General features: G+C 41.1%; 1 protein-coding gene across 3 annotated transcripts in view; it reads left to right on the forward strand.

Annotated features, from left to right (window-relative positions):
• The window catches only part of SHC4 (SHC adaptor protein 4), a 130,289-nt gene that overhangs the window by 100,258 nt on the left and 16,309 nt on the right, over positions 1–13,722 (forward strand). For all 3 annotated transcript variants that reach the window (XM_045059347.1, XM_023255385.2, XR_006599255.1), the window contains exons 8-10: positions 1,331–1,502; positions 3,618–3,678; positions 12,256–12,435. In XM_045059347.1, the coding sequence (XP_044915282.1) occupies positions 1,331–1,502; positions 3,618–3,678; positions 12,256–12,435 (413 nt within the window). The remainder of the gene's footprint in view (positions 1–1,330; positions 1,503–3,617; positions 3,679–12,255; positions 12,436–13,722) is intronic.

Below are 13,722 nucleotides of genomic sequence, written 5' to 3' on the forward strand. Positions count from 1 at the left end.
GCGTCAGGCTCTGGGCTGATGGCTCAGAGCCTGGAGCCTGTTTCTGATTCTGTGTCTCCCTCTCTCTGGCCCTCCCCCGTTCATGCTCTGTCTCTCTCTGTCCCCAAAATAAATAAACGTTGAAAAAAAATTAAAAAAAAAAAGAATGAAGAGGGAAACAGTAGGAATCAAATGTCTATAGCAGGAATTGCTGTTAGTTTGCTAGTTTGCAATGTAAATAGATGAGTTCCAGTTAAACTGTGGCAGGGCTGGCAGGTGATGTGACCCAAGGATCTGGTTGTTCTATCTGAGGCGCAGAAAGTCTACAAGGAAAGCTGAGCCCTTCAGGCCTGACAGCCTCCAGCAGTGTAGAGTACAGTGAGCAGAATTCATACCCAAGAGACAAAACTCTTGGGTACTTTTAAATGCACCCCTCCCCAGGTTAGTTACTTTGTGTATTAACAAACGTTGGGTTTGGAGATCTCCCTTTTTAAGGTGGTCTGGGGTAGCAAAGGAGAGGGGGTTACTAGGAAGCCTTGAGTTTGAATTTTTCCCAGGATGACACTTACATCCTAGTGCTATCACTTTGTTGACAGGTAACGAACCCGACAAAACTGTGTGGCTTGTCAGTAGAATCAGTTCAATCCCAAAGGACTTGATTTATTCTTTTTCATAAGAAAGCTACTAATTCCAATTTGGAAGAAAAGTTGTTTGTTTTGTTTTTGTTTTTGTTTTTGTTTTTGTTTTTGCCCTGTTTCGGTTTTTAAAACAATGCATGTTTACATAAATCTACCCACTTGCACATATGGTTCTAATATTTCTTTATGAATCCCATTTACTTCTCCAGATTTGTGCAGACGAGATGGCTGGCCATAACTCTCTTATTTTTTTCATCTTAGTTTCACAAACTGGGCCAGGCCCCCTGCCCAATATCTAATTTTTTTTTGAGCAAAACATTTCCAAAATGGTACAATCCAAACATGCTGAAGATACTCAGGAAAACTTTAATTTTGTATCCTGCTGGCGTAGATGACTTACATTCAAGGAGTGTGTGTGTGTGTGTGTGTGTGTGTGTGTGTGTGTGTGTGTTTCTCTTAATCACTGGGAGAAGACACAAAAGCATTACCCTTGGCACTTTCCATTGGCTTGCCCCACTTTAATTGTCTATGGAAAGCTAAACAACCATCTGGTTGCTTCCATCCAGATATTTGACATCACTTAAGCACAGCTATAATTTTAAAACATGAATGCAGCATTTTTCAGGATGATTTGCATGGTTCTGATCCCTCTGCCTCCCCTACAGCATTTGAATTCCCACCCAGTCTCTTGGGGATTCTTTTTTCCCTTGCAGTGAGGAGGTGCCTCTTGATGGTCCTGCTGTGGAGAGAGAAGATCATGAGTATTACAATGAAATCCCAGGGAAGCAGCCACCTGCAGGTGGTGTTTCAGATGTGCGCATCAAAGACCAAGCCACAGAACAGATGGCTTACTGCCCCATACGGTGTGAAAAGTTGTGCTATCTGGTAAGTAATGCTTTATGGTTACCGGAACTTAGCAATGTGATTCTGTCCTTGTCACTAGAGAGTTTAATTTGAGTTTCCAAATGCTAGTTTAGAGAAAGTGCCTTCCTCAGTACTGAGCCAGAGAATGAATCACTGTCGGAGCCTGCACTGGACCATTTTTACTCCAAATCCACCCCCTTCCTCGCTGCCTAAGTGGATGACTTCACATCTCCTTTCAGGAAGATGAGGGCAGTCCAACATGTTACATTCAACTTCACCTTTCCTCGTCTCCACGTCTTCCCGTATTCTCCTTGCTTCTTGTCCTTAGCGACTGCCTTCACAGCCAATCCTTCCCCTGAGCTCCTGATCCCATCCCCACCTTCCAACTCTCTGCCCTTGTTCTGTCTGTCTATCAACCCCTGTCTCAATCTTTATTTTCTCTTTGTCTACCAGTATCTTCTGTCTGCAAATGAATTTGGATTCCTCCAACCAACTTACAATGTCTCACCTCCTTTTACCCACAAACTTCTAGAAACCATCATCTCCATCCCAGTTTTTGCATCAACACTATACTTCTAAGATCTGAATTCTGCTTCACAACTTGATAGAAATTACTTTTACAATGGTCACCAATGGTTTTTTGGTCACTGATGGTTTCATTGCTAAATCAATTTTCTTCTTCAATGTTCTGAGTCTGTCTACAGAATTTGATACCCATTGGCTGCCTCTCCCTTAATTTTAGAACTTCTGTTAGCTTCTAAAGCAGTTCTATTGTGTCATTCTCAACCCCCATTTCTAGTTGCTTCTTTTTTCTCATTTTCATGTCTTCCAAAATTTTATTATGAATGTTTTCAAACACACAGAAAAGTTGAAAGAATTATACAGTGAACACTCACATACACAACCTAGATTCTACAATTATCATTCTACTAAATTTGCCCTGTCATCTTATAGAGCTGTTTCAAAGTAAGTTACATCTTTTCTTTTTATATTTTATTTTCTTCTACCCCCTCCCCTTCAAACCCCAGCCCCCCACCCTTTACCACCCTTGCTCTGCCCTTGGCCTTGCCCTTGGTTTCTCCTCTGGCATGCCACCTGTATACACAGTCTTCCAGCTTCTCTGTCTTCAGCCATTACTTATCTCTCCAGCTGTAATGCCATAAGCATTACATTACTTGTTTAGTAAGATTGAATTCAGCATTTTCTCCTTGACTCCAAACCAGATTCCTCTAGTGACTTACTCATGTTTAATTAATGACACTGCTGCTGTTTCATTAATCTGCAGTCTTTTGTTTATCTCACACTTTGGACTCCATGTCAACTCAGTCTTCAAGACTGAAGATTCTACCATGAAATCTTTTGATAGAATTTACCCAACCTCTTACATTACTCTTGTACCTTTCTAAGTTCTGGCCTTCTTGTGCCCAGATGATTCTGAAAGCCCCTTCCTTGTCTCCAGTTTCATTCTCTCAAACCCTTCTGCATGGTACTGCCGGATTAATCTTTCTAAAGGATAGATGTTGCCCTTCTCAAAGGCATCAGTGATCCCATTCCATTATTGAATTTGTATATCTATATATATCTATATCTATATATATCTATATCTATCTATCTATCTATCTATCTATCTATCTATCTATCTATGAATGCAACCCTTTGATGGATGACATTTTTAAGGATGGAAAGTGAGCCCGGCACAAACCTTATTAGAGTAGGGCTCCAATCTGCCAATGCACTGTTAGATAGAGGCTTGCTAAATACTGAGAGTTTATACAAGTGTCCTGGAAATCACACTTTCACAGTTTCTGGTTGAGACTTGGATTGAGTCCTGGAATAGGACCTCCCTAACAAAAGCAGTGATGCTCAGGATGCGGACCTTACATCAGCAGCCTTTACAACCACCTCTGCCTCAGACCCACCTCTGCAGCCCCCGCACAGTGCGCTATCTTAGGAGTCTATGTTCCCCACGCAAAATCTCACCTTCCTTTTGTTACCTGTCAGACACTAACTATGTCAGAAAGTGGAGCTGTCTGCTGTATTCTTCCAGGACTGTTATTAGTGTTTTGTTTGTTTTTTTGGCAAGTTTATGAACGTATACCATGTTTGTAAATGTCTCACAATTTGTTGTTCGTGCAGCCTGGAAACTCCAAGTGCAGCAGTGTGTACGAGAACTGTTTAGAACAAAGCAGGGCAATAGGTAGGTACAATTGTCCTTCCCCATCTGCCACTCTTGTTGTTCCTTGTAAGTCATATGGTTGTGTGTGGCCTTGGCTCTGAAATACTTCATGGGAAAGTCAGGTGTATAATGCTTCAGCTGTATCCCACGTTCTGAGAGGCCCAGAATGTCACATGTGTGTCACTTGGGAGACTCATGGTTTCCCCTCACTCTTGTGTGCTTGACGACACTGTCATTCTACCTTCTGAGGTCTTTGATTGCTTTAACATCATGAAAAGTCTCGCTGAAAAGGTGTTTTCTCTGCTTAAAACTCAAGACAGCTCCACTTCAAAGAAGATCAGACATTAAGCTGATGTGAAAATTGATGCTTGTCAAGTCCATTAGGATTAAGATAAAACCTTTTTTGTCTGCTTGGCATTGAAAACAAAAAGAAATCTGAAAGGTGAGAGTCCCAGTTAGGGGCCAACTACCCCACGTTTCCCAGGGCATTCAGTGTCTTATTACTGGATGCGATAATTGATGTGGGGCACAACTTTTCCACAATGCAAATGTAGAACATCAACTCTCAGATTGGAAGTATGTTTTCATAAAATTTTGCTGCTAGTTAGTCATTTAATACTTATAAATTGCTGAAAGTACTTATTTCTTTGGGAAGCAAAGTTTTGCAGCATTAGAGGAGTGGATAACTGGATGATATAAATAATACTGTGGGGATAAAGTTGGATAACCACACTTAGGGACTCAAATTAGCAGGAACTTGCCACCTACAAGGTAGTCACCTCCAAGGATACTTGCATACTTCTTATGGAATTATGCCAATGTAATCTATTCATTTTATTATTTCTTATACACAGGGGATACATGAGGATTTATTGTTTTAGGTACAGCTGTGATTACTACCTTCCTCTACCATGTAAAAATAGTAGGAGTAGTGAACTAAGACAGTATTGTTAATTATTTAAAAATATGGTTCCTTTTTAAAAATTTTTTTTAATATATGAAATTTATTGTTAAATTGGTTTCCATACAACACCCAGTGCTCATCCCAAAAGATGCCCTCTTCAATGCCCATTACCTACCCTTCCCTCCCTCCCACCTCCCCCCATCAACCCTCAGTTTGTTCTCAGTTTTTAAGAGTCTCTTATGCTTTGGCTCTCTCCCACTCTAACCTCATTTTTTTTTCCTTCCCCTCCCCCATGGGTTTCTGTTAAGTTTCTCCGGATCCACATAAGAGTGAAACCATATGGTTATCTGTCTTTCTTTGTATGGCTTATTTCACTTGGCATCACACTCTCCAGTTCCATCCACGTTGCTACAAAGGGCCATATTTCGTTCTTTCTCATTGCTACGTAGTAGTCCATTGTGTAAAAAATATGGTTCTTTTTGATAGACACTAAAATTCCTTGCCATTCTTTAAAGTTACTTAGAATTTTAACCTAACTTTTAGTAATGTGACTACAATAAATTAATTGTAAGTAAAAATGTGTTTTTACAACTGTACTCCCTAAGATCTGTATTCCTCCCACCTTCCCTCCTTTTCCTTATTTGGAAATCCCTAACCTACGGGTTTAAAAGTCAGGAACCTACCACATGTGCCCTGTAATATTATAATCATTTTGTACCTGTGCTGAGGCTCACTTGGAAATATCTCCACATGCTCTTTGATCTCATTCTATATTCTTCATTTATTCAACACATCATCTGTGACTACAAGGACCTCTTTAGCGTCTGGCACTGTGCTAGGCGGCAGGGATGGAATCACAACTGGTACTCATATCATCTGTAGTTTAACAAGGAAGACACACCTAAATCAAATGCTTACAAATAGATGGATGTTTCAAAGCCTAAGATGTTATGGGAACAAATACCAGGGAAACCTAACTTAATCTGAGGGGTTCTATGGGTGTCTAGGTTGCACAGTAGGTTAAGCATCCGACTTGCAGCTCAGGTCATGATCTTGAGGTTTGTGGGTTTGAGCCATGTGTTGGGCTCTGTGATGACAGCTCAGACCCTGGAGCCTGCTTCGGATTCTGTGTCTCCCTCTCTCTCTGCACCTCCCCTCCTCACCCTCTGTGTCTCTCTCCCAAGAATAAACGTAATTTTTTTTAATCAGAGGGGCTCTAGGGGGTCTCCCTAAAGTTACCTCTACAACAAAACAACCAAACCAGGACCTGAGGGATGAATGGGAATTATCCAGGCACAGAGAAGGAAATGGGAAAGGAGGGGAGAGAGAGGGAGAGAGAGAAAAAACAGTATGAGTGGGAACCAGCATTCCTGGTTTTTCTGGAATGTGCCAGGACCACTTCCCAGATCATTGCACAGAGAGAGTATGGGGGCGAGATAGATGAGTCTTGGACATAGGATAGAATCCTGAGGAACATTTATAAAGGAATTAATAGATATAGAGGTATTGTTTCAATCTTATTTAAGACATTTCTTTTTGTAAGTGTAACCTTGTCATAGAATCCAGTTTATTGTTTCTGTTTACCTTGGTTTTATTTCTCCTTTAAACCAACAAACGATGTAACCCCTTATTCTTTCATGGTTTCTATATGCCCTAAGCCAATATAAGCAAATCCAAACTTATGAACAGACTTTTTTCCTAAACCTTTATTTGGAGTCTGGAACATATTTTTCTAGAATTAATTCCAGAATTTTAGCCATGATGGCTATATCCTAGACAAGTATACCACGTTCTACTGTTCTGGTTTGTCTGTACTGAAGCTTAAATGTATATTTTGTGATGACAAACACACCAATAGAAAATTCTATAGCAAGTGCCTGTTCTTCGGTTGCACTCTGACTGTGGGATAGTCTGGAACCAGTACAGAGCTGCCTTCCTTGTGGTGGCCCTAAGGTAACAGCTCATAGCTGGGAACCTTTAAAGATCTTGGGCTGGTGAGAGATGGCGTTTGTGGTTTCGAAAAAGTCCTCCAACTGCATACTTTCTTCCCCTGAAAATCATGGAGCTATAACCTTATTTCCTTAGGAAAGCAGGTTCCAGGGCACTTGGGAGGCTCAGTCGGTTAAGTGGCTGACTTTGGCTCAGGTCATGATCTCGCGATTTGTGAGTTTGAGCCTGGCGTCAGGCTCTGTGCTGACAGCTCAGAGCCTGGAGCCTGCTCCGGATTCTGTGTCTCCCTCTTTCTTGGCCCCTCCCCTGCTCACACTCTATGTCTTTCTCTCTCTCTCTCTCTCTCTCTCTCTCTCTCTCTCTCTCTCTCTCTCTCTCTCTCAAAAATAAACAAGCATTAAAAACTTAAAACAAATAAACAAAAAAAAGGAAAGCAGGTTCTAAGTTCCATCAGGGACCCAGAATGCTAGGAGGGATTGAAGGACTTGACCCTTGCTCCACAGGCCACAACAATTAAGGCTCCTCCTATTGTGGTAGGAAGGACTTTAGTACTACAATGTCCATTCATCCACAGATACCCAGAAATCAGATGTTCCTATCTTGAGGTCTGCCTGTGACTACTTGGGCATATGTTGAAAAACTGATCTGAGGGATGCTCAGTAAGCTGAGCATCTGACCCTCGATTTCAGCTAAGGTCATAATCCCAGGGTCAAGGGATTGAGCCCTGCGTCGGGTTCTGTGCTGAGTGTGGAGCCTGCTTGGGGATTCCCCCCCCCTCTCTCTCTCTCTCCCCCCCCACCCCTCTCCCCTGATCACACTCTCTCTCTAAAAATAATAAAAATAAAAACTGATCTGAAATTCTTGACCAGTGAGCAATTTAATAGCAGTTGCCAGAATAGCAAATGCATAATTTTTATGGCTTTTCCTAGAGTTTTAGACATAATCATTTGAGAAACACCTATGCAAATATTTTCAATAAGGTTTGGCTTTTTCCTCCCAGGACATTTATTTGTTCAAATAATGATTTAAAACTTGAATTCCAGTATATTATAAATACTGCAATAGGCTTCTGGTTGTTCAAGGAGTTAATTATATTTATCACCAGACTTATAAAAGATACCATTTCTTAATATTAAATTCCCTTATGGAGAAAATTAATTAGTAAAACAGAATAATGTTTCCCAGACCTCCAAGTTCAAATGGAAATATTGATATTTTTAATCAAAAAGACATTAAATTACCACAAACCCTAAGGGCCTGTACTTAAAAAACTTTGGTACTTACAGTGTATACCCTGTGTATAGTATGTATTTATTTTTTGCCACAAATCTTCTCTTAGGCAGCTTGGATAGGTTCTCAGAGTAATACTTGGCAAAAAGAAAGTTTGGAATGCATAATGGTTGTCATGTGTGGTTAAGCTCTCATCAACCACACACTTTAGCCAAGAAAGATTTTTGGGTATAGACTGAAATATAATATAATATAATATAATATAATATAATATAATATAATATAATATATATATATAATTTTTTTTTAATTTAAGGCAACATTGCTGAGTTAAATCAAATAATGCATTAAAAAAAAAAAGAGGAATGGTTGTTTTCAAGAGAGACTGGATTTAGACTTTGATGCTTTTGTATAATCCTATGGGATGGTAAACCTGATGTGGTCGGCTCATGCCATACTCTGTGAGGGGCAGACGAGTCAGTGCCTTGTGCTAAAGGTTGACTCAGAACGTGGGTCAAATATGCTGAGAAAGGAAGACCAAGTGGACATTCATTATCTGTTTGTTCAGCTGACAAACATGAGCACCTACTTCATACCAGTCATTGAAGATGCAGAGGATACAACAGATAAATGGGTTCTAGTCTCTCCTTAAGCACTCAAGGAATTTGCAGTTTCAAGGGGAAGACAGACAGACAAGTAAACAGACACCTATAGTATGGAGGGCACTTGACCCGGCCTGGGGGAGGGAAGGTCTAAGGGGGAGGCTTCTTCTTCTTTTTCTTTTTTAAAATTTTTCTTAATGTTTATATAGTTTTGAGAGAGAGACAGGCAGAGAGGGAGAGAGAGACAGAGTGTGAGTGGGAGAGAGGCAGCAAGAGAGGGAGACACAGAATCTGAAGCAGGCTCCAGGCTCTGAGCTGTCAGCACAGAACCCGATGTGGGGCTTGAACCCATGAATCGTGAGATCGTGACCTGAGCCAAAGTCTGATTCTTAACTGACTGAGCCACCCAGGTGCCCCTTCTTTTGTTTTTAATGTTTTTGTTTATTTTTGAGAGGGAGAGAAAGAGAGAGCCTGTGCACATGAGCACAGGGGGTGAGCAGAGAGAGAGGAAGAGAGAGAATCTCAGCAGGCTCTGCACTGTCAGCGCAGAGCCTGACACAGGACTCAAACTCACAAACCATGAGATCATGAACTGAGCCAAAAACAAGAGTCAGATGCTTAACCAACTGAGCCACCTATGTGTCCCTAACGTGGAGGCTTCTTGAAAGAGATGGAATCTTAAAGGACAAATAGGAGTTAGGTACAGAAAGGGGAGGGAGGATATTGCAGCAGGAGAGAAGTACCATGTGCAGAGCCCCAGCATCAATGAACACATGTAAATGAGCAGATATTAACTATTTATCGAATCCCTACTACATCCCTATGAGGCAGGCACCATTCTCAGTAAGTGTCTCATCCACGTTCTTTCATTTAGTCCTCACAACCATATTTTAAGCTAGGCATCCCCATATTACAGATACAAAAACTGACACTTAGGGAAGGTAAATAACTTACCCCAAACCATACAAACAGTAAGAAGTATCACAAGTATTTGAACTCAGGTCCATGTTGATTTTGAAGCAGACCTCTTACCACAGTTTTTCTTTAATGTTTATTTATTTTTTAGAGAGAGGGAGAGAGAGAGAACGAGTGGGGGAAAGGCAGAGGGAGCAGGAGACACAGAATCTGAAGCAGGCTCCAGGCTCTGAGCTGTCAGGACAGAGCCTGACGCAGGGCTCGAACTCGCAGACTGTGAGATCATGACCTGAGCCAAGATTGGTCGCTTAACCAAATGAGCCACCCAGGTGCCCCACAACACTTTGATCATAGTCTGCTTTCAGTACATTTTTATGAGCAGGCACTCCTAAATAAATGATAAACCAATCATGTATAAGTTATATACACATATGCTAATATGTTATGCATGTGTCATAAAACATACACAAGGGGTGCCTGAGTGGCTCAGTCAGTTGAGCATCTGATTCTTGACTTTGGCTCAGTTGATGATCTTACAGTTCATGAGTTTGAGCCCTGCACTAGGCTCTGACTGATAGCATAGAGCCTGGTTGAATTTCTGTCTCCCTCTCTCTCTGCTCCTCCCCCGCTTGCTCTCCCTCCGTCAAAAAATAAATAAAAATTAAAAAAAAATTTAACACACAGATGAAAATAGAAAATTTCAAAGTTAGAGTTAATGATAATAAACATTTTTTAAATGCCTTGATAATTACAGTGGCTGAATACTATCGTTAGATAATATCTCAGGGTCCAATATACATTTAGCGCATTTACTGATAAAGAAAATAGACGTATGTCCACATTTCAAATCCTGATAATTTTAACTTTTGGGAGGCCAAGTTCCTATCTAATTAGATCATTCTTGTTTATAAGCTCATAATACAGCCAAGGAGGAGTTTGTAATAAGAGTAAAAGAATGACCTTCAATCTTTGATATTTGCGGTGATCTTTTAGCCACTTGTCCATTTATGGACGTAAGTTTAAACTAGATAACATAATTCATAAATCCACTTAACTAAGCAAATGGACACTGCCATATGTTGCACAGTGCAACAAAGAAACAAGGTGCCCTGACCACCCCTCCTTCTTTAGAAATCTCACTCTTCCCTCAGGGGTATGACAGGGGACATGGTGATGTGTAACAGCTGGCAGACAGGCCAGGAGGAAAGGAGGAGTAGGTAGTAAGTCTGTAGCCTTCTGACTGGGCTTCCCCTGTTTGGTGTGCCCTTGGGTTTCCATATTTTATGTTATAAAAATTATAGCACTGCTCATCATGATGTGAAATCCAGTATAAAGTTGGTCCTTTGTGAACCACATCCAGGAGTTTAACGACTGAAACAATAGAAAAACTGATGTTTTATGGTAAGACAATGGAATGTCAGTGTCACCACTTCAGATCAGCCTGGTGGTGATCTTGTAACACATCTGGTCAAAAATATAAATGTACCTGTTTAAATGGAAAAACAAAAATATTCTATCCTGGCTTTCTGAGGACAGAACCATCTGGATGGTACAAAATACTTCATGCACCAGGTACTGAAATACAGTGCTAATATCCATCCATTCAGTAACTGTTTTTTGTCATATGTGGCAAGCATGTGTTAGGAGGCAGGATCTCTGTCTTCATGGAACACGCAGTCTAGATGTAGTACAGGTATTAAACAAAATGACACAATAGAATTATTTGCTCTTGTGATATGGCCTTCAAAGGTGAACAAACTTCTAGGAAAGCAGAGAGACTTAATCTAGTCTGAGAAGGTCAGAGAAAGCTCTGTTGAGAAAGAGATGTTTAAACTGGTACCTGAAGGGTGAGGGTGATGGAGAATGGTGAGGGAAAAGCATGTCAATCAGAGAAGATGGCCTTAAGGTGGAGATTAGCCTCCAGGAAGGTCAGTGTGACTGAGGAGCATGGGGGTGCAAGGGAAGCTGGGTAGCCAGGACCAGGGCTTGGGGCTTGTTGGAGAGTTTGATCTGTATCCAAAGAGCAATGGGAAGCAGGTAAGGGGTTTTTAAACCGCTGAAAAATATTATCAGGTTTTCAGTTGTAAAAAGATCATTTTGGCCACAGTATATGGAATAGAATGGAAGAGGAGGGGACAGAGTAAGAGGGAAAAAGGAGATATCCTGAGGGGTGAGTTCTTCTTTCCATTAAGTGCCAGAATAAATGTCAACAGTTGGTTCAAGGCTGAGCTTGGCAAAACAAAACTTTGGGCATAGGGAGAGACAGACTTTCCATTCTTAATAATTATGTAATGAGTTTTTTGAAAAGCAGTTTATTTACTTATTTATTTTTTATTTTTTAAATTTTATTTAAATCCAAGGTAGTTAACATATAGTGTAATAATGATTTCAGGAGTAGAACCAATGATTCTTCACGTACATACAACACCCAGTGCTCATCCCAACAAGTGCCCTCCTTAATGCCCAGCCCCCATTTAGCCCCTCCCCACACCCACTTCTCCTCCAGCATCCCTTAGTTTCTTCTCTGTATTTAAGAGTGTTTTGTGGTTTGCCTCCCTCTCTCTTTTTATCTTATTTTGAAAAGCAGTTTAAATAATAGATATTCAAGTTCTGTATGGCACGTGTGTTTTCTTGGTTCCTGGACTGCGGCCTTGAGCAGTGTTGTGTGCGGTTTGTGCTGTTTGCTAGACAGCTGGCTCCCTTTTTTCTCTGGCTGTTCCTCTCCTGGGTCTTCCTGATTTGTTTCCTGTCTGGTGTTGAAGCAGTGGGTCAGCAGAGGGATGGGGAGGGAAGGCCTGGGAGGCCAAAGAGATGGTGCTTTCCTTCAAAGCCTGGTGCTTATCTTGTTTTTACAGGTCAAATCTAGAGGTCAGTATTCAAATCTGTATAGGATGAGGGTGGCTTTTCCCTTCCTATCAATTCTAGACTCAAACACAATTTTACGTGCTGTTTACAAAGTAAAAACGTGATTCATTGATCATTAACTAATCACTACAGGTAACGCACAGGAGAGAGGAGGGCAGTGCCAACGAGATGCCGCATTGATGAAGCACACGTGTCGAGTGGATTTCCTCAATGACCCCTGCTACATAAATACACAGGGTCTTCAAAGTACACTTGGCTCTTCCCCAAATCAAAGCTCAGCTCACTCCCTGGGGAGCCCGTGGCACCGTCAGAGTAAGTAGCTGTTCACCATCTGTATTGGTTTCCTGTGGCTGCTGTAACAAATCAGCACAAAGTGAGTGTCTTAAAGCAGTGAAAATTTATTCTCTCACAGTTCTGGAGGCCAGAGGTCCTCAATAAGACGTCAGCTGGGGTGGTTCCTTCTGGAGGCTCTGGAGGAGGATCCACTCCATGCCTCTCTCCTAGCTTCTGCTGATGGCTGGCAATTCTTGGTGTTCCTTGGCTTGTGGACACATCAGTTCTCTGCCTCAGTCTTCACATGGCCTTCACCTCCATTCTCAAACCTCTCTCTCCTGTCTCTTCTAGGACAATCCCTTTCTCTTCTAGGTGAGCCCTAAAGCCAGGAAGATCCCATCTCGCAATCCTTAACTTAATTACATCTGCAAAAACCCTTTCCCCAAATTAGGCCATTCAGATCCTGGGGATCAGGATCTGAATGTATCATTTTGGGGGGGCCACTATTCATCTCACTATACTGGCTCTCATTTTCAGGAAGACTATTTCCTTGGTCTCATTTTCAGGGAGCAAAAAGGATTCTTTCTTACCTCAATCTTGTACCACAGTTAATTTGGGAGATATTATGGATTTCAAGGTTTGGGGTCTTTGATGTTGAATAATCTTTTCAAATACTTTAAACTGGGTCCCAACTTTTGGTTTTGGCTGTGTGCTCTTGCTGAAGGAAGGATGGTCAAAGCCAGGAGATAATTTTGAATTTGTGGGCTTGTGTGAGGAACAGTGACCATTATTTGGCTCTGTTGAGTGATGGTTTTAATTTTATTCATTTCGAAACTCCTTGGTAAGTCATCTATGGAACACTAAAATAAGATGGCTTCTTTCTTCAGCCATATACTGTGAGTTAAATGCAATAAGACAGATATCATTTTCCTGCTAAAGTGCTTCCAGGGGTAAATGCGTACACAGTAACATAAATAAATAAAAGCAAAACAAACCAAAAGTCTATGATCAACTAAAAAATAAATAAATAAATAATGCTTTTTATAAAATATTAAAGTGTGTTGGGTTCAAATTTGGGTGAACCACATTTGGTTCACTACAAAGATGGAGAACCAGTCCTTTGGAAAGTCCTTTTGCTAGCCCAGGAAGTCTCTCCAAAAGGCCAAAGACAACTTTCCAGCTAGCGTGAGCAATAACAAGATGAAGTTTAGAAGGAGATTTTGCTGAGCCGGGACTTCACCAGACCACCTTAACTCCTAGACTGAGAAACAGACGTCCTCATTACCAGCCAGGTGACAAGTGAACCATCTTCTTGCAAGCTCTCTG

The sequence above is a fragment of the Felis catus genome, chromosome B3, assembly GCF_018350175.1.
Source record: "Felis catus isolate Fca126 chromosome B3, F.catus_Fca126_mat1.0, whole genome shotgun sequence".
Taxonomy (NCBI): domain Eukaryota; kingdom Metazoa; phylum Chordata; class Mammalia; order Carnivora; family Felidae; genus Felis; species Felis catus.